The following is a 23,969-nucleotide window of genomic DNA, read 5'->3' on the forward strand; positions in this document are numbered from 1 at the left end:
TCAGATAGACTACACTTGTCCATGGAAGCTCTATCAAAAATTGTCACATTTTTCTTTCTCCTCCCCCTTTCACCCTGATTAGATACCATGTTACAAAAATATAACTCAATAAACTTATTGTAAATAACACATTCAGGATTTTAAAAGGTAAAGCACATAGGCTCACCAATTAGCATTGGGCCAACATTTCTGGAATGCCTTTTGTCTCAGGCAAATAACATTCAAATCACTCTTGTGGCAGCACATCAAAGAACACCAGGATAGCTAAGAAGACAAAAGATTGTCTCCCCCTTCCCCCACTCACTAAACCAGACAGAGTAAAAATTTATACAAAACTTTTGCTTGAAACAGCCCTCAGGAGGAAAATTGCCATAACATTTACATAAGTGGCTTGTCAATACCTTCCTCCTAGGGCTGAACAAAAATAAATCAGCCCCAAAACACTCAGCCAACCCTCATGGCCAAAGCAGGATTTGAACTCAAATCCAGCCTTGCAGCCTGTGGCTATAACCCTGAAACCAAATTGGATTTCTATAAAGATTTCCCTTCCCCTCCTTGGCTCCAAGGAAAAGGAAAACAAATTGGACACATACAGTATGCAGCAATTAATCATCTTTTCTGCTGTAGCAAGGAGTCCCAAAGACACATATTTATCAGATGTTAAATAAAACTTCATAAGATTGTTCCTTTGACAAGAATATCCTCAAATGCATTATTAAGGATAAATCCAAACTAAAATGCAAAGGAAAATCACTGAAGCATACCACACATACAAAAACAGAATATCAGAGTTGGATGGGACATTAGAGGTCCTCTAGTCCAACCCCTTACTGAAACAGGAAACTATCCATTTCAGACCCTATCAATTTCTAACCTCCTCCCAAAAACCTCCAATAATTAAGCATCCACAATTTCTGAAGACAATTATCCTACTGATTAATTATTCTCACAGTCAGGAAATTTTACCCAATTTCTGTTCTTAAAAAAAAAAAACACATACACACAAACAAACATGCAGACAGAAACTGCCTCTCCCTCCTTTTTCTTCTTCTTTTTTTTTTCTCCCTCTCTTACTTTTCCAAGGCAGAAATTCTTGGGTTAAAAAAAAAAATTCTTGGGTTAAACAAACTAAACGTGTTTAAAAGGATTGCTCAAAAATTTCACCCCCCTTCAATAGCCCTTCCACCATGGGCTTTAAACCCATTCTTCCTTCCAATGTAATGTTATACTGTATCTGGTGAATTACTTCACCAGGGTTCTTTAAAGTCACCTTTAAAGGATCCATGTGTACCCCTCTTCTATTGCCCTCTTGGGCCCATATAAGAGGGTCCACTTTTCCTTGAGCTTCCTCACTCAAGGTCATAATATTTACAATTATTTCTCTTTCATTCCCCATAATAACAATCCCCAATTTACCAATTAAGTACCCCCTGGCCAAATTGCAGCTCCCTTTAACCAATACAAAGTTCAGGTCCTTTTACTACTGTCTGGACCATAGCAGGTCCTTTTACTACTGTCTGGACCATAGCAGATTTAAATATTGTTGCTTCTACTACATGTCCCCAATTCCCTGATCCTTAATCTTCCCTTTCCCAATATGCATTCCTGGAGGTAAAAGTTCAGGGTAAATCTGGTGGCTCCAGAATCCACCGAATACACCCTTTCCTCCTCCAGGGATCCAACCTTTAAGGTTTATCAGGGGTTCCTAAAAAGCTGAACCAGAAAACAGTTTTGTCCCCTGACTCCCCTAATCTTCAAAGTTCATCAATTGAGTTAACTCCTCCTGTTCCTTTCTTTTAGGACACTCATTTTTCCAGTGCCCTTCCTCCTTACAGCAGGCACATTGATTTTTCCCTAATCTGGGTCCAGAGGAATTTTCTCTTAGGGGTTTGTATTCCCTGGTGCCAACTGGCTGTCCTCACCCCCAGCCTGCCTTACTGATTTCCTGATTACTCTTCCACATCTTCTTTACTGGCCTGTTTGCAATATCTGAGCCATGATTTTTATCTTATCTTACGTTTATCTCTCTCCTCTTCTCTCTTCGCATATACTTTCTGAGCCTCTTTTACTGCTAATAAATCTTCTGTTGTTTTAGTTTTCCATGTGTCTAATTTCTGCATTTGTACCCTAATACCTTCCCATGCTTTCCATTGGTCCTAAAAACATTTCTAACCTGTTTTCCTACTTCAATAGGATCTTATATTAGTTTGGGCAATTCTTTCCTAAATTGCCTGATTTCAAAAGCTGTTAGGGGGGACAATTCCCCCCCCTTGGAGAGAGGTTTTCTCCTCTCTTGTTACCTTCCAAACTATAGGAACCTCAAGAAATACATAGCTTTCTACTTAACTCTTTCACACAAAATAGCAGATCAGAGTTCTCGCCTTTCATCCTGGCCAGGCATAAAACTTCACACAGCTCCTTTCTTTCTCTCTCTCTCTTTCCCTCTCTTCCATTTGATTATTTCCATTCTTAAACCTTCCATTGTCCTTCTAATTATAAGAAACTACCCTTCTTCACCCTTTCTTGCTTTTACATCAGACACAAAAAAATCCAAATGCTTCACCCCAGGCAAAACAATCATTCTTATTTTCAAGGAGCTTTTTCAAAGCCAATGAGCTCCATTTCCCAATTTTCCTTTTGGAATAAGGCCTTGTTGTTTTGTATATTACTGTTAGAGGGTCTCTCCCTCCCCTCCCCCAGGTCTTTAGAAATGAGTCAATACAAACACACAAACATACAGACCATTAAACATCATTTCAAGATCTTTAAATCTCCACTTTTACTCTTTTAGGGCACTTGTAGCTTGTTCTCCAGGCAGTGGGGAAATGCAAGGAGCGTTTCTGATAGACTTTAACCACTGCCTATCCATTCCCCACCGCTCTAAGCCAAGCTGAGAAGCCCAATTTAATTTATTGGCTGGCCAAACATGTACTTAGGCCAGGTATAGCAAATGCCTTGTTTAAAGCATTGACTTAAAACACTTCAACATTCTCCCTAAGGGATTCCCATCTCCTTAAGGGATTCATTCCAGAATGTAAATACCTTTCCTCTTTTTCCTTATTGGCCGGCACACTGGCCGGGGAGGCGTCCCTCCTCTTCAAACTCTTATTGCCCATTAACACCTCTCTGATATATAGATACCCCTCTGGTATCTTACCTGTCAGGCTGAGTTGAAGTCCTTCCTTAGGTCTGCCGACTTTCCCTTAGGTTTTCACTGGATCCTGGCTTTCCATCTCGGGATCTCCAATTCCTCCTTGTTTGAGCAGGGGCAATCCGACCTTTAGGGCTGGGAAAAACTTACCCAGGTGCGCACTCCCCTTTTGAATATCCCCGGCTGCCAAAGATGGAATGGATGCAAATCCCGGAGGAGCCCCCAAGGCTGTTATGTGCTCCTGGCTACTTTCCTTCGTGACCAGAGGCAAGCTCACCCGACCAATAACCAGCCAAGACACAGTGAAGGCCTTTTGTTTCGTTTATTGCAATAAGCAGGGAGAGAAGCTATCAAAGCTTGGTTCTCTCCAAAGTTTTAACCCAAAATATCTCCTTCTTTTATTCATCCCTATCACCGGCCGCTACAGCCCTCCTCTTTCCCCATTGGCTGAGGTAGTATGAGGTTACATTCTTTCTGTCCGCCTATACACATTCCTGATAACATACTAAATCATATTCACTTATACAATAAGAATAAGAAAAATTAGACATGTAAATGGTTATTTTAAACTTAGTATATATTTATATCTCCATTTTAAACAATAAGTTCTTTTCCTGCTTTTCAATTCAGTGTGCCTCTCTTCTTATCTTATTCAGCTTATTTTCCTATTCTCCATTCAACCTTCCTGGCTAGCCATTTCCTATATATTTTTATAGCTTCGCTTCTTCCTTTCTCAGACCCAACTATTTTTGCCTATATGGTTTATCTTACTTCCTTAATGTTATCTCTTTCTGACTCTCACCATCTGTATTTTTCTTATTCAATTAGTTTCCATTGTATTGTAGGTTTAACTTTCTCTGAAGATTTATCATATTGATGTATATTTATCACTACTCATCTCTGTGCTTCATAATGCTTATTGAACTGGATGATGTACATACAGTGGTATCTTGGTATTCATTGTTAATTGGTTCCAGGAGGCGTATCAAGTACCAAAAACAATTGAGTACCTAACAAATTTTTCCCATAAGGATTAATGTAGCGAATCACAAGGAAGTTGACCTTGAGAAGTTCAAGCTTGTGTGTTGAGTACCAAATAAATGATGAGTACTGGGACAAAACTTTTGTATCAAAATGTGTTAATTACCAAATTTGACGAGTTTCAAAGCAGTTGAATACCAAGATATCATTGTATTGGGATGTATGCTCTAGTTGAGGAGTCCTCTATGTCCTACATTCAGCTGGCTACTAGTGGTTACAGCAGCTTATGGCTTTCATATGCACCAATTGATTTTCATATAAAGTATATTCTTATATATTTAAAATAGCTAAGGATCTTTATTTTTTGCTGGAAACTAAATCTGTAATAGTATATGAAATGCATTTATATATAGTTATATGGCATATAATTTGTATTGTATATTTCTTTAAGACACATTTTATTCATGACTTTAAGGGTAAAGAGAGTAAAGAGAGTTTTAAGAGCTGTAGTGTCCAGGAAATCACTGAATCAAGACAATTATCTGCAAAATACTCACTACTTACATCTTTCCTACATATTGGACCACTATCTTCTGTGCCTATGTGAACCTTTGCTATTTTTTACTAAACTTTTCCTCAGCATAGCACTCCCCAGTTGTATTCCCAAAACATCATGATACCAGATTCCACAAAGCAACATGCACATAACTTTGCTCTTCTCCTTCCTCTAATTTAAATTGTCTTAAATCTGCAGTATTGAATTTGAAATAATGTGCGATAACTTGCAAACATCTTGGTATATAATATAGAAAAGGTCAAATGTTTTGCAGAATTTTAGAATAATATCAGCTTTTAATTGAGCTAACCTAGGTTGCCCTGTAACCATAAATTTAATTTTAAACAACATTAACTTAATGAATACAGTGATTCTCTTAATTTTATATACTTCTCTTGCCTATATTGAACTTTATTGTAATGTGTCTGATATTTTGGTCTTTGCTTCTAAACAAAAAACATTAAATACTTGCATGGGAGACTGCCTGAGAATACTAGAGTGGTAAGAGAATTGAAAAAAAAAAAAACCTTTAGAAGGCAGAAGATAATTACTTCTATTTTCTTGCCACATGGATATTTTTATGAAATATAAGTCAAGTGTGACTTGAGATTTTCAGTTACTTTTTTAAAAATAAACTAAAGCAGATTCAGTAATTAGTTCATTGTTTTGATCTCTTGAGCTGTAAGACATAAAAATAAGTGCTTATGAGTTCTTCTGTGAGTTAACAAGTCTACGTTGCAGTGGCTGCTCATATACTTGGAAGAAATTGTCAGCTTATTCTCAATTGTAAATATTTAGCAGTAATTATTTATAGTTTTATAATCTTGAGTATAGTCTCAACTTTTTGTGAAAACCCTATTTACCTTATTTGACCTCATTTATTTGGCTGTTAAATTTAACTGAACTCAAATCTATATATAAACCCAGGATTATAAATACATGACAAGAAGAATTTTCAAATCCTTTTTCTCAAGAATTTAGCAAAGAACAAGCTTCCATATTTCCCAAAGGGCCCCAAAAGTGGCTTACGAATTTAAAACATGGGAAAAAAATGTTTTCTCCAGCATGATGACAGAAGAATCCACCTCCTGCCCAATCAGACCAAGTTGTCACGCCTCCTCATTATCTGGGGACCTCCCAGTTTTCTTCTTGGTCTTTGCCCATACAGATGTGATTTCTTGACTCTCTCTACGTTGGAGCAGGTCTGATAGAAAATTTACTCATTGGTGGATTCTTTAAAAGAGTTTAGCAGCTTAGTGAGAGTTTTGTTTCCCCTCTGTAAGGATTTGCTGCATTCCCCTCCTCAGGGTTAGGTTAAAACTTTCCAAGGAAAGGGTGGGTGGGTTTTTCACTTCCCCAGATTCAGTATCCTGCTGAATCAGCAAACAAACCTTGCCCTAAACAGTGGGGGGGGGAGGTTTAACCTGTACGCATTTCAAAGGGGTTGTTGAACTCAGTTTCGCGTGCGTGGTTCCTTTCCTTACTGCTTTCATTTTCGCAGCCTCGTAGCTTCTCCCTGGCCAGGCTCGGCTAGGGACTCTTAGCGGCCGCCATTTGAATTTCAAAAGGCCTAATCTTACTTCTAAGCACCTTATTATTGCTGCGACAAGGGAAAGCCCGACGGTGGCCTTACAATCACTTAAAGCCACCGCGGAAGCGTTAGGAGCCTGTGGGGCAGCGGTAAAGCCTTTTGCGCCTAACAGCTGTTAGATGCAATCCCCTGCTTCACGCACTGGGCCAAATAGCAGATTCCAATTAGCCTCGTTTGTGGCAGTCACTGGTCCCTTGCACTGCAGCATTAATTCTATCCCTCACACCCCCCCTTCTTTACCCCCCTCCCTCCTGTTATTCACTCCAGGGGAACATTCACAGAGCCCGCCATTTGGAGGCTCAATCCCCCTGGCAGTCACCATTTAGAATTAAAAAAATAAAATAAAAAATATTTTTTTAAAAAAAAATCTAAATTGAATGCAATAACGGGGGTGGGGGTGAACTACAAATGTTAATTGTATTAAACTAGATTGATTAACAAAATTGCTGACTCTTTCATCTGAGTCTTAGTTTCAGCCATCACCTGATCCAGACACCAGTGAGCAAGAGTGTGGTACCAGCAGCTCTGGTTCTTCAGCTTGGTCGCCATATTGCCTGTCTGCCCCTTCTGCATCTGGTGGTTGTTCCAGCATCCTGACCATCGCCACTACTGTGGGACACGTGTGATTCTTCTCCACCCAATCCACGTAGGTAAGTCCCCCACAGGGGCCTCTGATGTCCCTTGCAGAACGAATCAGGCCAAAGGCAACTTTGGGTTGATTTCGATGGAAATGGCAGACCCTTCTGAGCCACGTTCCTTGGACATGGACATCATTCCCGCCTCAACTGAGCTGGCACCCGAGCCTCCTTCAGGTAAGGCGAGATCCAAATCTAAGCATGGCAGGAAAGCTGGCGCGGCGAGCGACAAACTGGCTGAACGCACCCACAGAGCCCTGGAGAAGCAATTCTCCCGGGCCCAACGCTTGTCTTCTGAAGGAGGTCTCACATTGCCGACCTCCGCACCACCGGACAGGGGAGAGCCTCAACCATCCACATCCAGAGTATGGTTGCCGGAGACGGGGCATCAACAGGTCCCAACTTGGACCCTTGGTCAGGTAGGCTCACCCGTGTTTGGGGAGAACTTTGCCTTGCCAGGTTCGTCTGCAGCGCCCACTGCTGCCAGTACACCACCTGCTGCAGGGTTAAGGGTTCCACTAGAGCAGTCCGTCTCCGACTAGCTCCAAATGTGGATATCACAGGCAGTGTGCCAAGCCATGGCATCAGCGAGTCATCAACAAGCCCCCTCCGTTCCAGGACCATCCTCTTCTTCGGCACCAACAACTGCCGCGAGGCCTCTACTGGATTAATCAGGTATGGTTTCTCCCTCCCAATCCCCTGATTCGGAACCAGATGTTTTAGATTACGGGGGAGGCAAGGACAGTTGGTCGGATTGCAAGGAACCATCCATGGCGGAGCTTTTTAATACTTCACTATTTCTGGCTTTGTTATGCAGAGCGTGCGAGGCAAGTAAGCTTTCCCCTCAGTCGGTACCAACCCCTCAGCCTTCCTCCGATCAGGAAACCAATCCTTTGTTTGCTGTGCCTGTAGACACGCACCTCCATATCCCTTGTCCACAATTGTTCTTCCAAAATGTTCAGGATCAGTGGGAATCACCAGCAGCCCAGCCGTCACAGAGCGCGTCTGAGCGCAAAATGGTAGACATGCCTAAGGGATTCGGAGACCTACTAGAGGTCCCAAAAGTGAATGAATCGCTGGCACTGCTATTCTCCACTGCCAGCCTTCTAGCTGAGGTATCGGACGCCCTTAAGGCAGAGGATAAAAAATCTGAAATGGCCTTACGCAAAGCGTGAGGGGATACCACTTTTGCTATCCCCCCATACGTGGGGCAGATCCCACGAATGGCTGAATACACGGAAGAAGGCTCCTGACACGGAGGTTTTCTTGGGGTGGGACTGCCCCGAACCGAAGTCCGGGAACTACTTTATTGATTACAATATGCAAATAAGCATTGATTACATGTGATACATTTGTGCCATACATATAATTTCTTGCTGCGCCATAAGCTTAAAACCACTCCCATTACTTAGTCTCAGAGCATGTCAAGAGTACATGACATGTTTGACCTATATTGCCCACCTGGCTACACAAAACAAAACCATGTGGTTAGTGCCTTCTCGAGCTTAGTTCTGCATAACATCCTGTTTAACTGTCATGCGGTTTGCCATTTGTGTTACGAGCTAGCGAGCTTTGCCGCAGACATTTCCTCTAGAAAGGGCAAAGAAAGGGCAAGGAGGGGGCGAGGAGGGGGCTACAACTCCAACAAAAGCGCACTTGGCATGTGCCTGGGCTGTGAAGGCAGCGACGGCCACTTCCTTCTTAGCAAGAATCTCTATCACCTGACTGCGTCAGCTGCGGGATAGAATCCCGCTTGAGGAAACTAGAATGCATCAGGACCTAACAAAAATACTTGCCACATCTGAATACATGGCTGATGCCTCTTTGTATTCAGCCAAACATTCAGCCCGGGCTATGGCTTCCAACGTGGTGGCTAGGAGACTCCTGTGGCTAAAAAATTGGAGAGCCGAAAGTAAGCATAAGTGGCACGCGGCCACAGCCTCTTTCAAAGGTGGCAAATTATTTGGGGATGCACTAACGCCGTACTTAGTTGAAAATAAGCAGAAGCAAAAGGTGATCTCCCACGTGGCAAAGAGGTCCACAAGACGGTTCATCCCTTACAGTCGCCGGCAACCCTTTCGGGCAGGGACAGCAACAGAGTCGGCACAACCGTACCAACCGGTCGCTCCCAAACAGGAGCGCTCACTGGACAGGACAGTTTATAGAGACAGGTCCAAATACCAGCCACAACCCAAACATTCCTTTCGTGGCCGAGGTGGTCGGTCCTTCCGCCGAGGCAAATGACTCGGAGGGAAATCCCCCCATTGGTGGTAGGCTCACTCACTTTACTCGCCAATGGGAAAACACGACCACAGACTCCTGGGTGTTGCATACCATAAGGGAAGGCCTGTCCCTGGAGTTCAAATCCGTTCCATTCAATCACTTTGTGTCTTGCCCAGCCATGAGAAACCCAGTAAAGAGGGGACTCATGGAGGACGCTATACAGCATCTACTAGCCATCAAGGCGATAGAGGAGGTTCCCTCAAGCCAGGCGGGGCAGGGATATTACTCAATCCCGTTTGTAGTCCCAAGGTCTTTGGGGGGATGGAGGGCAATCCTCGATCTCAAGGGATTGAATCTTCACCTTCATTACAAACGGTTCAAAATGCAAACACTGCACTCCATCCTAACCAGTATCAGGCGGGGAGATTTATTAATATCCATAGATCTGAAGGAGGCATACCTCCACATCCCTATTCTCCCAGCTCATCACAGGTACTTAAGATTCTGCTATCTCAACCGCCATTTTCAGTACAGAGCCCTTCCTTTCAGCCTCTCTTCAGCCTCCAGGGTCTTTACCAAAATCCTGGCAGTGTTGGCGGCTCACTTGCAGCTGGTCCCAGTCAGGGTCCAGTGCTACTTGGACGATATCCTGATCCAGTCCCTGTCAGTCTCAGCCGCCCATTCGGACTTGACTCTCACTATACAGACTCTTCAGGTCCACGGCTTCCTGATCAACTTCAAAAAGAGCCAGATGAATCCATCTACCCGTCTGCTTCACCTGGGAGCAGTAATAGACACGGAATCGTGTCATGTGTACCTGTCAGAGGAGAGACGCAGGAGCATCAGGGACTTGGCTCGCAAGGTACGCAGGGACAGAACCGTGGCATTAGCCACGCTTTCTCAGCTCCTGGGCAAACAGATCTCATGTATAGCAATCGTGCCGTGGGCTCGGCTACATACCCGGGAGCTTCAGTGGTTTCTTCTCCCATACCAAAGACAGCATACCAGTACGTCCAACAGACGGGTTTGGGTTCCCCATCAAGTACGGTTTTCCCTTGGCTGGTGGACTTCATCAGCTGTCAGCAAAGGGACCTTGTTCAAACAACCCAGCCGCCTTCAGGTGACCACGGACGCCAGTCTCTTTGGCTGGGGGGCTCACCTCCAATCCCGGATAGCTCAGGGTTGGTGGTTGCAAGCAGATCTCAAACACAACATAAATTGGTTGGAGCTCAGCGCGATTTATCAAGCTCTTCAAAACTTCCACACAGAAGTCAGGGGCCAGCATTTACTGATTCAAACAGACAACGTGGCTGCAAAGGCCCACGTGAATCAGCAGGGGGGCACACGGTCGAAATCCCTCATGACAGAAGCCCGAGCATTGGGCACCTGGGCAGAGAAATACCTGCTCTCCATCAGAGCCGAACACATTTCGGGGGAGGGAAATCGACAGGCAGATTTCCTCAGCAGGTCGACAATAGATCATTCGGAATGGATGCTTCATCCAGATATCTTCAGGGAGATATCAGCCAAATTCGGCAGTCCGATCATGGACCTGTTTGTCTCCCCGGAGAACGCTCAGTTTCCCAGATTCCTTTCCCGGTTCCCTTCTCGGGGAGCAAAGGGAACGGACGTGCTTCACAGCAGGTGGCCACAAAGCCTATTGTATGCCTTCCCCCCATTGCCTCTACTTCCAGCAGCAATCAGGAAGCTCCTGGAGGAACAAGCGGAGGTGATCTTCATTGCCCCTTACTGGCCCAGGAGACAATGGTTCGTGGATCTGGTGAGTCTTTCATTTTCAGCTTCATGGAGGATTCCCGACAGCCAAATAAGGCTGATACAGGGAGATCTACAACATCCAGATCCCCAATGGCTTCAACTGACCGCCTGGCACTTGAACGCTGCACCCTAACCAGGGAATCTTACTCAGTGGAGGTGATTGCTATGATACAGGCGGCCAGGAGACCGGCAACAAACCGGCTTTATGACCATACATGGAAGCATTTCTGTCAATGGTGTGACAAGAAACACGTAAGTCTATCACAGGTGACGATTCCCAGGGTTCTGGAATATTTAATGGAGGGCATCAACAAGGGGTTGGCACCCAACACTTTGTGCAGACGGTTAGCAGCCCTGTCCTCAATTTTGTCATGGGACTCCTCGGGCTCCTTATCAAGACATCCAGCCATTCGGGCTTTTCTTAAAGGGGTCTCAAATACCAGACCGCCTGTAATTCACAGGTATCCCTCCTGGGACCTACCCCGAGTGCTTCAAGCTCTAACATCTTCTCCTTCTGAACCACTCAAAACGTGCTCATTACAACATTTGTCATTCAAGGTCTCCTTTCTCATAGCTATTACCTCGGCCAGGCGCATTTCAGAGTTAGCGGCCTTGGTTAGAAAAGACCTGTGCACGTTCCACGAGGATAGGGTAGTTCTCAGGCTTGACCCTTCATTTATTCCAAAGGTTAATGGAATTTAAGGAGGTTATCCTCCCAAATTTTTGCCCTCACCCGTCACATGAAGTAGAGCGACGCTGGCACACTTTGGACGTAAGGAGGGCCTTGCGATGTTATATCAAACACACTAAGCCCTTCTGTAAGTCGGAAACCCTATTTGTGTCCTTTCAGCCTTCGTCTATGGGGCAAAAGGTTTCGGCTTCCACCATAGGAAGGTGGATAAGGGCCTGTATTTCAAACGCTTATGTCTCTCTGGCCTTACAAGTTCCTCCTCATGTGACGGCTCACTCTACCTGCACTGCTGCTGCAACTGCGGCGTGGGCAACACAGGCGTCCATTGAGGACATGTGCAGGGCGGCGACGTGGTCGTCGCCATCTCCATTCATTAGACATTACCATTTAGACAAGTGTGCTTCGGCTGAGGCCGCCTTTGGTAGACGTATCCTACAACAAGTAGTCACACCATCTGGGGGCCCGGCCCCTACTGACTACCACCCTTAGGGACTCGAGAAGCTTTGGTACGTCCCATTGGTGGATTCTTCTGTCATCATGCTGGAGAAGGAGCGTTGGCTTACCTGAACGCCTTTTCTCAGCATGATGAAGAAGAATCCACGCCCTCCCTTAGTAGAAGTCAGTCAGGTCCAGGTGGGATGGTCGTTCTGTTAGTTATTGTTACTACCTGCTTGAGAGTCATCACATCGTACTGTTGTCAATGGCTTTGCCCGTTGATGAAAACTGGGAGGTCCCCAGATAATGAGGAGGCATGACAACTTGACAACTTGGTCTGATTGGGCAGGAGGACTGAAATAACCCATTGGTGGATTCTTCTTCATCATGCTGAGAAAAGGCATTCAGGTAAGCCAACACTCCTTTTGGTGGACATTTGATCATAAAGTAATATTAAAAGCACCAAATTGTTTCAGAGCTCAAGGATAATCTAAAATGTTGCTATGGCTAGATTTGTTCTTTTATCTTAAAGTTTATTTTAGATTTTAAAAAAAGTAATTGTAAGTCACCAAGAACTGTAGTACAGTTATTCCATATAAGCATTTTTAAAAAAATTGTTCTTCTGTTACCATTTGATTTCTTTGTTCATTAAGTGGTATAGTCTATTTGTCGCAGCAAATAAGATAAGAAAAGATAGTATAGTATGTTTTGTGCCCTGAAATAGAATAGACAACAAAAATAAAACAAATAGCCTCTTTATAGACATGGTATATGAGCAAGGGTTGTAATGAATTCTTAGTCTTATTCTATATCAGTGGTTCTCAACCTTTTTAATGCCGCGACCCCCCAATCGGTCGTAAGTCGAGGACTACTCAACCGGTCGTAAGTCGAGGACTACTCAACTGGTGCAGCACCGTTTACAGAATGGGACTTTTGGCAGGCTCAGCAGGGCAGAGACAACCTGGACAATTCCAATTGGCTTTTGAAAGCCAATAGAATTAGACTCTATACAAGAGAGTCTATTCTATTGGCTTTCAAAAGCCAATAGAATAAAAGGGAGTAGCACAGCTAAGGAAAAGTGGAAAAAAATGGCGGACTGCGTTGTTTGGCGACCCCCGTGAAATGGTCGTTTGACCCCAAATGGGGTCCCGACCCACAGGTTGAGAACCACTGTTCTATATGATAGCATTTGTGGGAATTTTAACATTGCTTTCTAACAGAGCAATCTTTTTTACTTTCAAGTAAAAGACTGTTTCATAGTTTGAGGGTATAAGTTTCCATTATTTGAGTTCTTAAAATAAGCAACTGAATATTATAAAACACATTTACTGTTAGAAAGTTATGTTTATATTTTAGGTTCAAAAAACCAGGTTGTAGAAAATTTTCCTAATTTGGAAGCTGTGGTCTTCAAATTCTTCTATTAAAGTATGTTCTGCAGAAATAAATGTAGGCCTTGCAGCAAAAAGGCTACTTTTAAAGAATGCTTAGATTAAAACTAATGTATAGTCTGAGAAATAAAAATATTTCTTTTCAGGACCTTGCAACCAACAGCTAAGGTTTTGTACTATTGTGCATTATGTACACAGATAATGTTGATGGAGACCAGCACATACTGACTTTCTTTTTACATGGTATAAAGAGGAAGAAAAAAGAAACAACTTTACTTAAAATTAAAATTACTTTTTTGTGAACACACTTTAGTAATGATTGAGGGTAAAAAAGCAGAAAAGCACCCAATGTTAGGAAATTGCAATTCAGTACCGTGTAATTTAAACCTGCCATTTCTTTCCTTGTACTAAATTACATACAGATGGATTGCTCTGGTCATTCTACTTTGAAAATACAATTGTTTCTTTATGAGGGCATATATCTGTGGTTAAAAAAAAAACCTTTTGTAGAGCTGTAATCAAGCATAAATCCCTCAATAACTGGGAAAAAAGTTTATTTTGAAAAATGTTATTTGCTCAAGCCAAATATAACTGCTATAATCTCTTAAACACCTGTATGCTTTCAGAAAAAAAATCACTATACATATTTATAGCCTAAAATATTTGGAAATGATGAAACTAGGATGTTCAATATTTATTTATGTGTATCTGTTTACATTTATAAGTCTATACTTATATCTCTTGTTGCCTTGCCAGACTAGCCTATATTTTGTTATTTTACCAAATAATGAGAGAGATAAATGTCTAAGATGAAAGAGCAATTTTAGAAATAATCTGCCTAAATTCAAAGCTGATTGTTTCTCAGATAATATGTAAAGAATTGCAATCTTAAAAGTTTAATAAAGAAGAGTTTTTGTTCATAAGCCATATGATTAATGAATTCATCTAAGATTCACATCTTAACAAATGCAGTATTGCTGAATACTTTTGAAAAATAAAGAACATAACTTTTGCAGAATGAAAATATTTTATTTTCATTTTTAAAGATTTTTTAGGTGTACAGCTGCCTCCATTAAATATTAGAAATATTCAGGGCTTTTTTGTCATAGAATGCACAGAACAGGTTTCTGGCACCTTTTTTTGACGGATTGTCAACTTCTGCTGCCCCTAACGGGAACGGTATATGGTTAGTTCCAGGGCACGACTTGCGTGCTTGCGCCTGGCAGACTTGGCTGCTGTCTCCTGCATGGGCTGTGCTACTCCCTCTGTTGGCTTTCGAAAACCAATAGGAATTGCCCAGACCTGGTGGTTAATGGCTGTCTCTGCACTGCTGAGTGTGCCAAAAGACCCGGCCAACAAACGCTGCACATCCAAGTTGTCTGCAGCGGAGGCGAGTTGGCGGGAACTTTGCATCCCTCCCTGCAGCCCAACCACACTGTCTCCTTGTGAGTGAGAGGACTGGGGGTGGGAAGTGGGGAGTAGCACTTAATTCTGGATAGAGGCTCAGATTGGGTCCCTGGAAATATTACATGCACTTTGTGCATGGTCAGAAGCCTCTTCTTTTTTTTTTCTGGGGTCTCCGATATAGCCCTAGCTGCGGTACGCATGCCAGAGATGGCACTCGGAGCCCTCTCTGTTGGCACATATGCCGTCACCCCAGAAGAGTTTGCCAGAGTAGCGAGCACATGGCATTTGGAAGTGATGGGGCAGGAAGTGAGCGAGCTCCGTTACTGGCAGCAGCTTCCTCAGTGAGTGCCCCACGGCACCCACCGTCATGTTTCCATTGCACAGCCTTCCCAAAGCTGAGGAGAACTGCAGTTCCTGTGCTGCTAGGCTGGTCTGGTGGGTGGCATTGCCTTCCGCCTTTTCTGTTGCTGCATTGGCAGCTGGTGTTGCCCTCCCAAGAGGAGGACACGGTGATTGGTTGGCCATGTCACAAATAGGAATTGATCATCCCCAAACCCCACTGCTGTCAAAGGAATAGGGAGAAGAAAGAGGGCAATTGGCCAGGCACCGAAGCCCCACCAAAAAAAGTGGAGTCTGTGTGTGCGTCTGCCTCCTGCTCAACCCGTGTCAGCCAGGTTCTCCATGGTACGCTACAGCTGATTGGTGGCGGCTGGCCAGGCACCGAAGCCCCACCAAAAAAAGCGGAATCTGTGTGCGTGTCTACCTCGCGCTCATCCTGTGTCAGCCAGGCTCTCCATGGCACACTGCAGCTGATTGAAGGCAGCCAGCCAGGCACCAAAGCCCCACCGGAAAAGGCGGACTCCATGTGCGCACCTGCTCACACTCACCCTGTGTCAGACAGGCTGTCCATGGCGTGCTGCAGCTGATTGGAGGCGGCCGGCTAAGCACCAAAGCCCCACCGAAAAAAGCAGAGTCCATGTGCACGCCTGCCTTGTGCTCACCCCGTGTTAGCCAGGCTCTCCATGCTGCACTGCAGCTGAAAACAGTGGAGTCTCTGTGCGTGCCTGCCTAGCCCGCATCAGCCTTGCTCTCCACGGCGCACTGCAGCTGATCCGAGGTGTGGAGAGCATGTCTGACGGGAGTGCGTAGCAGACGTGCACAGACTCTGCTGTTTTCGGCACTTAGTGCCTGGCCAGCCGCCTCCAATCAGCTGCAGCATGCCGTGGAGAGCCTGGCTGACACAGGGTGAGCGCGAGGCAGGCACGCACATGGACTCTGCTGAAATGTTGATAATGTCAAAAAAAAAAAAAAAACAACAACCCAGCAATTTGTTGTTCTAAAATGGGTCTTTTCTAGCTTTCCTTTAAACACAAACTTTATATAAATCATCAGTATTGTAACACAATCTTTTCTTTATTTTTCTCTCAAAATCTACTTTTGGATACAAAAAGCTATATTTTAACAGCTTATATACTGTTTATAAAAATAAATTATTTAAGGATGTGCAACTATATTTTCTCATATTTATCTAATGTTACTTTTGCATCTACTTTTTTCAATCCATTTTCTTTCTGTTATTAATTCCCTAAGAATAAGAAATGTAAATTGTAAGCTCCTCATAGCACAGTTCAATATCATTATTAAAATACACTGGGCAATTGTGGACATATTCATTCATATTCATAAATAGATTGAATTGTAACACTTTCCCCCTCACCTAAGCCTGTTCTCTTGTGTGTATAATTTGAACATTGCCAGGCCATTTTTTTATCAGCAGTTGTAAAGAAATAGAAACAAACTGTTTAACATATGTATTAATAACAATTTTTTTTGCAATTCATTATCTTGTCAGTAACATGACTCCATCAATTAAACACATATGTTAAAGGCAGCATATGCACTTGTATTAGACATCTATTATCTCCCACTGCTAGTCCTTCAAAAGGAACCCAATATATGTCAGACTATATACCGTAAATGCCGGCGTATAAGATGACTTCCGCGAGTGCTGAAATCGGCGCCAAAGACGGGGGTCGTCTTATACGCCGGAAATACTGGTAGTTTCCGGCGTATGACGTTCTAGGAATGCGGCCCGGCTATAAAGACGGGGGTCGTCTTATACACCGGGTCGCCTAATACGCCGGCATATACGGTATGTAAAAGTTGTCTCCTCCTCTATTAAAGTGCAACACATCATTTTCCAAGTAGACAAAAAAAATAATATTCCATCTTTACTATACCCACCTGCAGTATATAAACATGGGGGAGCTATCACATAATTTTTCACCCCTATGGCAGCCTACTATGCTGTCTTCATGATTAATTTGATAAAACAGAATTAAGTTTGATGAAAATAACCAATTATATTGACAGGGATGAATTAATAGCATCCATTTTGGGTTATAATAGCATATTCACTTGAACCAATTTGCTTGTATCTTAAAATGGTATGTACAAGCCATCAATAATGTGGTTGCTAATATAGGTAAGTTCAGCTTATGAGCTGTTTGTATTTAAGGAGATGCTCACAACAAATTCTAGTTTATTTGGTGAATGCCTGAAAGATGCATTACTTCATCTAAGCCAAAAACAGATGAAAAAAACTAAAGGCAATTATGAATTAAACTTGGCTCAAATCTTTAAGATGCAGCATTAGTAAGAATGTCCCAAGGGTGAAATTACAAACCATCTGCAATAAATTCAGTGTTTTTATTCTGGCAGGAACACTTGATAGTAAATCAGATACATCTCTGCTGAAACACTGGTTATTTCAAATGGAAAAGGTGATAGTTATTCCCCAAACAAACCAGGTTTAAATGTTTGAAAGTACATTCATGTTTTGTAAGATATGATTAACAGCAATAATAAATCTAATTATGCTATGCATATTTATGTTAGCCAAACCCTGGAGCAGTAGTAGAAAACTTCTATCACAAAGGCAAGCCCTTTAAGATATTTTCAAAGAAACAATGGAACTCTTGGCAGAAGCACTGGAAATATAACTTAAGTTATGTGTAAAAAAAAATTCAAAGTATGAATGTCAGCTTTCATGTATTTCTTCAATTTAAATCACTACTAAAAAAACTAGGAAACTTAAAAAAAACATAATTGCAGGACTGATTTTTTGATTATTTTTTAATTTTTAGTGTAAAAGTGTGGCCCCAAATTTAAAAATGAAAAAAAATCACTAATTATTTTTCAACCACCGGTCCTGCTAATAAGAAGGCCAGAATATTAACAGACACAATGACAGAACACACGGAAATAATGACACCTGTTGATATTTCTGAATCTGTTCTTGAGAAGCAAAGCCAAAGTACAAATGACTGGCCGGACTGCTGGACCTATGATCAAAAAAAAAGATTTTTGCGTGAAAAATGAATGGCTCTCTGTTTGCAAAATGAAACTTGGCTGTACACCTTGCAGAAAAGTTGGAACTCTTGGAGTTGAAACAAAAATGGGAATAAAACTTTCCAAAGAATGGATCAACAATGAAATAACCTATTCTGGCAAAGATAGGAAGCAACAGTTGAGCTCACTTGGAAAAATTTTTTTTGATCACAGAGAATCTGCTGCACATAAAGCAGCATTAAAAATAGTTGCTGAAAACGAAAAAATGACTCTTGAGAATGTTTTTTAACGTCATTATCTCACGAAAAAATAACTGCAAATTTTTTTTGAACTGCATATAAAATAGCAAAGGGAAATCAATCATTCCATCATTTTGAAAGTGAAATTGATCTGCAAGAACAGAACGGAGTTGAAATGGGTTGTATTCTTCATTCTACAAATGCGTGTATTAAAGTTAATCATGTAAGTGAAGAAATGAGGAAAGCTGTGGTTAAAGAAATTGTTCAATTCAATAATAAAACTTCATTGATAATTGATGAATCAATCACAATAAGCAAAAAAACCTACTCTCATAGTATATGTTTGATGCTGTATCAAAGGTGTTAGAATGAATTCGCCAGTAAATTTGTTTTTGGACTTGGTAGAACTTGAAAAAGTAACAGCAGAAGGAGTATTTGATTCCTTAACTCCAATGTCTTCACTCTTATGGAATGTCAGAAGATTATTTAAAAATATATTTGGTTTCTCTGGCATGCGACCGCGCTGCTGTGATGATAGGATGTAAAAGCGGAGTGAAAAATTTGCTGTCAGAACGTTTTCCTTCTATTATAGTTTGGCACAGTGCTAATCACAGACTAGAATTATCAGTAGGTGATGCTGCCAAGGAAACTTCAGGAATAAATAGATTCAAATCATTTATTGATAAACTTTACGTCATATACCATGCTTTGGCAAAGAATAGTAGAGAGTTGTATTTATGTGCAGAATAACTGGGGGCCAAGCTGCTGAAAATTGGAAGAATTTTAAGTACCCGATGGGTGTCTCTAGTTTGCATACAGTTTTGGCTGTGTGGAATAATTTTAAATCCCTTGTGTATCATTTTGAAGAAGTAATGCATGATCCTACGAGGGATAAAAATGATAAATGCACTTATAATGGCTTGAAAAGAAAAATAACATCTACAGAATTTTTATTAGACCTAGGATTGATGTATGACGCTCTCCAAGAATTATCAGAATTAAGTTTGGACCTACAGGACAGCAACATGGACCTGTACAAGGCAAATAAGAAAATAAAAATACTGGTACAATTTTTTGAAGAAAGAAGACAGAACTTTGGGGCCTATTATAAATGCGCTGTTGCTGCTGTACATGATCTTTGCTTTCATGAAGTTTTACTTCATGGAAAACATTCAAGAAAGGATCCTCCCATTGACCCAAGTATATTTTATACAATATTGAAATAATTGAAAAAAGATGTCTTGATAGCAAAGACGATGAGTTGGCATATTGGTCTCGCGTACTTGATCAAAAACATTGGCCTGAAGATGTTAATACTTAACTGACATTTGGAGAAGTGGAAATTAGAAACTTGTCAATCAGACTACAACTAAATGAAAGAGAAATGATTCGTGGATTCTGTGAATACATTCTTGAAAAGACATAACCAGAAAATCTGTTGCATTTGATACGGACTCTGAATACTATTCAAGTGAATGTGAACGTGGGTTTTCGCAGATGAATCTAATTGCCACCCCAACAAGAGCTTCATTAAAGATTAAGACACTTTCAGCAGTTTTGTTCATCAAAGTTGTCGGACTGCCTCTGTGGTTACTCAGAGGATGACATTCGGCCATAGATATTAACAGCAAGGAAAGGAGTCGAGAAGATTTGCTGGATGAGAATTGGACAAAACTTTGCAATTTAGTATGAACATTTGCCTTAAATACAATAAATTTATGTTAAGAACTGAATACACACACACACACACACACACACACTGTATATATAAATATATAAATAAAACATTAAGAAGATGTGAGTTCCGGCACCTTTTTTTTTTTTTTACAAAAACACTGGAAATATTCATATTAAAATTTTCATTGACTATCTTAATACTTCCTCTATGGAATAAATATTACTTTGAAACTGTAGGCATCAGTTATTTGGTTCATTCTCTAAATCATATTGTCTTTTTTAATTTCAGCTAGAGTGCTGCATAAAATAGCGTATTTCAATTTCACATTCTGCTAGTTCTTTTCATTATGTTTGGAGATAAATAAAAGAACTCATCCCTAAAATATTCTGCTGAGGAGCAGATATATATAATCCTTCTCTGTGTACAATATGCCTTATCTATTTGCTGCTTAATTTTTAATTGGATTTCAAAAAATGCAGATTATTGTGCCTTGGAGAGGAAATAGAGCAGAGGAATGCATATTAGTCTCAGCTCCTGCATATATGATCTTTAAATTATTCCTTATCAGGAGTAAACTCAATAAACTTCCTTCAAATTCTGTTAATCTATGTGCTGAGAGATCTTTCACGACATTAAATCTCTCCATATTATTCTGTTATATAGTAAATATGTAATTAATAAACTTTTAAAACGGGTCAAACTCAATTTCACTGAGGGCCGCATCAGCATTGTGGTTGCCCTCGTGGGCCAGGTTGGTGTGGCCAGGGTGGGTGCGGCCTACTAGGTGGGTGTGGTCAGAATGGGTGTGACCTATTGGGTGGGCGTGGCCAGCTCTACATTGTTCGGGTCAAGGGGGCCTGGGCAGGAGTGGGACAGATCTGAGGGTCTCTGGCAGAAGGGGGTGGGACCAGGGCAAGTGCCAATGCATGGTCCACTGGAAGAGCCTCACCATTCCTCTCAGGCCATGCGGGGGGCTGGATGGTGGTGTGGGCTGCCTGGAGCCCTGGGCAGCAGAGGTCAAATGCCCAGCCTGGCCCTCTAGCACCAGTGGCACCAAGCCCAGCCCCACTTCCTCAAGGGGGTGCCCAGCTACACTTACCTCCTAAAGGCTGCTGCTGCTGTGCTTGTTCTCCTTAGCCAGGTTGCTCATGATGGGTACGAGGGTAAAGTCAGAGGGAGGCCCATTCCCTCTCCATGGAGGAGACCCGGCTTTGTATCCAAGCTTCCTTAGCAATAGGATGGGAGACCCCCAGGATAGGCCAGGAGGAGGGGGCAAGGGGATGGTGAAAAGGCAGCAGGGCAGGACTAAAGCAGGACTTCCCTCAGACCCTCCCTCTCCTTCTTTCCTTCTTTCCTTCCTAAGTACAGAGTGGTGGGAAAATATTTGAGATGAGGGAGGGAGAAAAACAGGCAAGAAACACAGCTGGGGAGGTGTTACCCTTCGTGAGGAATGAAGAAATGCACCATCACCTGGAAGTGGCCAGCACATGTCCCTCACCTTCTTCACATATCTGAGTGGTGGGCTCTGGGGGAGCCCACCACTCATACCTTGAGCAGCGTTAGAGTCAACATTACCTACGCAATGCTGCTCAGTCCGCAGCCTGCCCAGTTTCGGCAGGCAGCGGGGCGCTCTCCAAGAAGAGCCGGCGGTGCGAAGCTCGCCAGCTTTCCACCTTGCTGCCTGCTGAAACTGGGCAGGCTGAGGGCTAGGCAGCATTGCACTTCTCATCAGTTTCGTGCCACCCGGCTCAGCTCTTAGCGCTGTGAGGAGAGTGCCCCGCTGCCTGCCAAAACCCTTCTGCCGGAACCCATCAAGTGAAGTAGGCGAGGGCCATTTGCTGGCTACTTCCAGGTGCATTTCTTCATTCCTCTGAAAGGGTGACACCTCCCCAGCATGCACCCAGGGGCTGGGGTCGATGCGTCATGGGCTGTTTCCTCACTGTTTCCAGATGGCCTTGCGGAGCTAAGATTGAATGTGTTTCAGCATAGATGTCCATCACAAAATTGTACATTGCTCCCAGCTGGCTTGGGCCAGCGCCGTTCCCTCACTGTTTCCAGGATGGCTTCGCGGGCCACATGAAACCATTTCGCGGTCTGCATCTGGCCCCCAGGCCTTGTGTTTGACATGTCTGTTTTAAAAGAAACTTATTTAATCCAATTGTAGGCATTAAGAGCTTCTTTAACTATTTTATGCTTATCAGTTTCATTAGATAAAAAGATTTAATTTTGTAAATATTACTTTTCAATAGCTATCATAACTAATATTTCTAGAAATATACATTTTACTAAGCTCTAGAATTCTTAGTCTCTTATTTAAGTTCCTAATTTTTTAGTTGAATTTTCTGAATGCATGCCTATCATATTTATTGCTCTTATATCCAGGAATTTTGCCTTGGTTTTGTACCTATATTGCATCACAATATTTGCCTCAAATTCATTTGAGTTATATGCCATTGAATTTAAGCAAACTTTGGTGGTTGTAAACCATAATCATAACAATTCAATAAAATAGAAAGGGTAATAATTGAAATACAAACAATGGTATAAATAAACTACATAGTACAATAAGAAGATATACAAAATCAGGAAGTTGGTGTCCCATTAGTCTTTAGAACAGCGGTTCTCAACCTGTGGGTCGCAACCCCATTTGGGGTCGAACGACCATTTCACGGGGGTCGCCAAACAACTCAAGTCTGCCATTTTTTCTCCTTTTCCTTAGCTGTGCTACTCCCTTTTATTCTATTGGCTTTTGAAAGCCAATAGAATTAGACTCTCTTGAATAGAGTCTAATTCTATTGGCTTTCAAAAGCCAATAGGAATTGTCCAGGCTGTCTCTGCCCTGCTGAGCTTGCCAAAAGTCCCATTCTGCAAACGGTGCTGCAAGTTGTCTGCAGCGAAGGCGAGCTGTCTAGAAGTTTCCACCCCTCCCTGCTGAGCAACTACTAAAAATGTAAGTAAAAGAGGGCCAGAGGTGGGAGGCCGGCGGGCGCAGGGAGGGTTGCTGGCGCGTATGGGGCCCGGCGGGTGCCTTACCTCCCTTGGGCTGGGCCAGCTGGTGGCCCAGCCGGTGGTTGGCCTGCTCCGTCTCTGCCGCTTGCCAGCTACACCTCGGCCGGTGCAGGGGGCGGCACCACACATGCGCGGTGCTCCCGGGCATGGAAAGTCCTCGACTTACGACCGGTTGGGTAGTCCTCAACGTATGACCGGTTGGGTAGTCCTCGACTTACGACCGGTTGGGTAGTCCTCGACTTACGACCGGTTGGGGGTCGCGGCATTAAAAAGGTTGAGAACCACTGCTTTAGAAGAAATGTCTACTATTTTAAGCTCACAGCCATAACACTCAAATCAAAATATATCCCTCAACCTGAAAAAAAAAATGCTTTAAGTGGATGGGGTTTAAGTAAGAATCTAAATCAGTGATGGCGAACCTTTTAGAGACCGAGTGGCCAAACTGCAACCCAAAACCCACTTATGCATCGTTGAGTGCTGGGTGAGTGTGGCCCATTGGCTGGGTGTGGCACATTGGCTCAATTTCAACTTTGCAAGATCTTTTTTTTTTCTCGCAAGATGTTGAAATTGACTGATTGAACCTTTTTTTTTTTTTTTTGCACATGGCGGCAGAGACCTAAAGTGAAAAGGTTTTATAAAACCCAGCTGAAGGCCTAGGACTGGGGCGACAGCGTGCGTGCCCACAGAGAGGGGTCTGAGTGCCGCCTCTGGCACCCGTGCCATAGGTTCGCTACCACTGATTTAAATAATACCCTGTTTTTTTCAGCAGCTATACTTTTTGAAGTGTAAGATGTTAAAATATGCTTCAAAATTAATGAGAAATTAACAACCATTGGCAATATTTTAAAGTGATCACAA

The 23,969-nt window shown here is 42.6% G+C and overlaps 2 protein-coding genes across 5 annotated transcripts in view; both read left to right on the plus strand.

Annotated features, from left to right (window-relative positions):
• The window catches only part of MSRB3 (methionine sulfoxide reductase B3), a 94,262-nt gene that overhangs the window by 14,575 nt on the left and 55,718 nt on the right, over positions 1 to 23,969 (plus strand). The gene's annotated exons all lie outside the window — the stretch shown is intronic.
• On the plus strand, positions 8,555 to 23,615 carry LOC120315006. Its single transcript, XM_039358650.1, has 2 exons — positions 8,555 to 12,820; positions 23,385 to 23,615. Exon 1 carries the CDS (start codon positions 9,210 to 9,212, stop codon positions 11,613 to 11,615), a length of 2,406 nt encoding a protein of 801 aa, XP_039214584.1. The 5' UTR covers positions 8,555 to 9,209; the 3' UTR covers positions 11,616 to 12,820; positions 23,385 to 23,615.

Source organism: Crotalus tigris, unplaced genomic scaffold (assembly GCF_016545835.1).
Source record: "Crotalus tigris isolate CLP2741 ecotype Arizona unplaced genomic scaffold, ASM1654583v1 scf7180000019050.494769, whole genome shotgun sequence".
Lineage (NCBI taxonomy): Eukaryota > Metazoa > Chordata > Lepidosauria > Squamata > Viperidae > Crotalus > Crotalus tigris.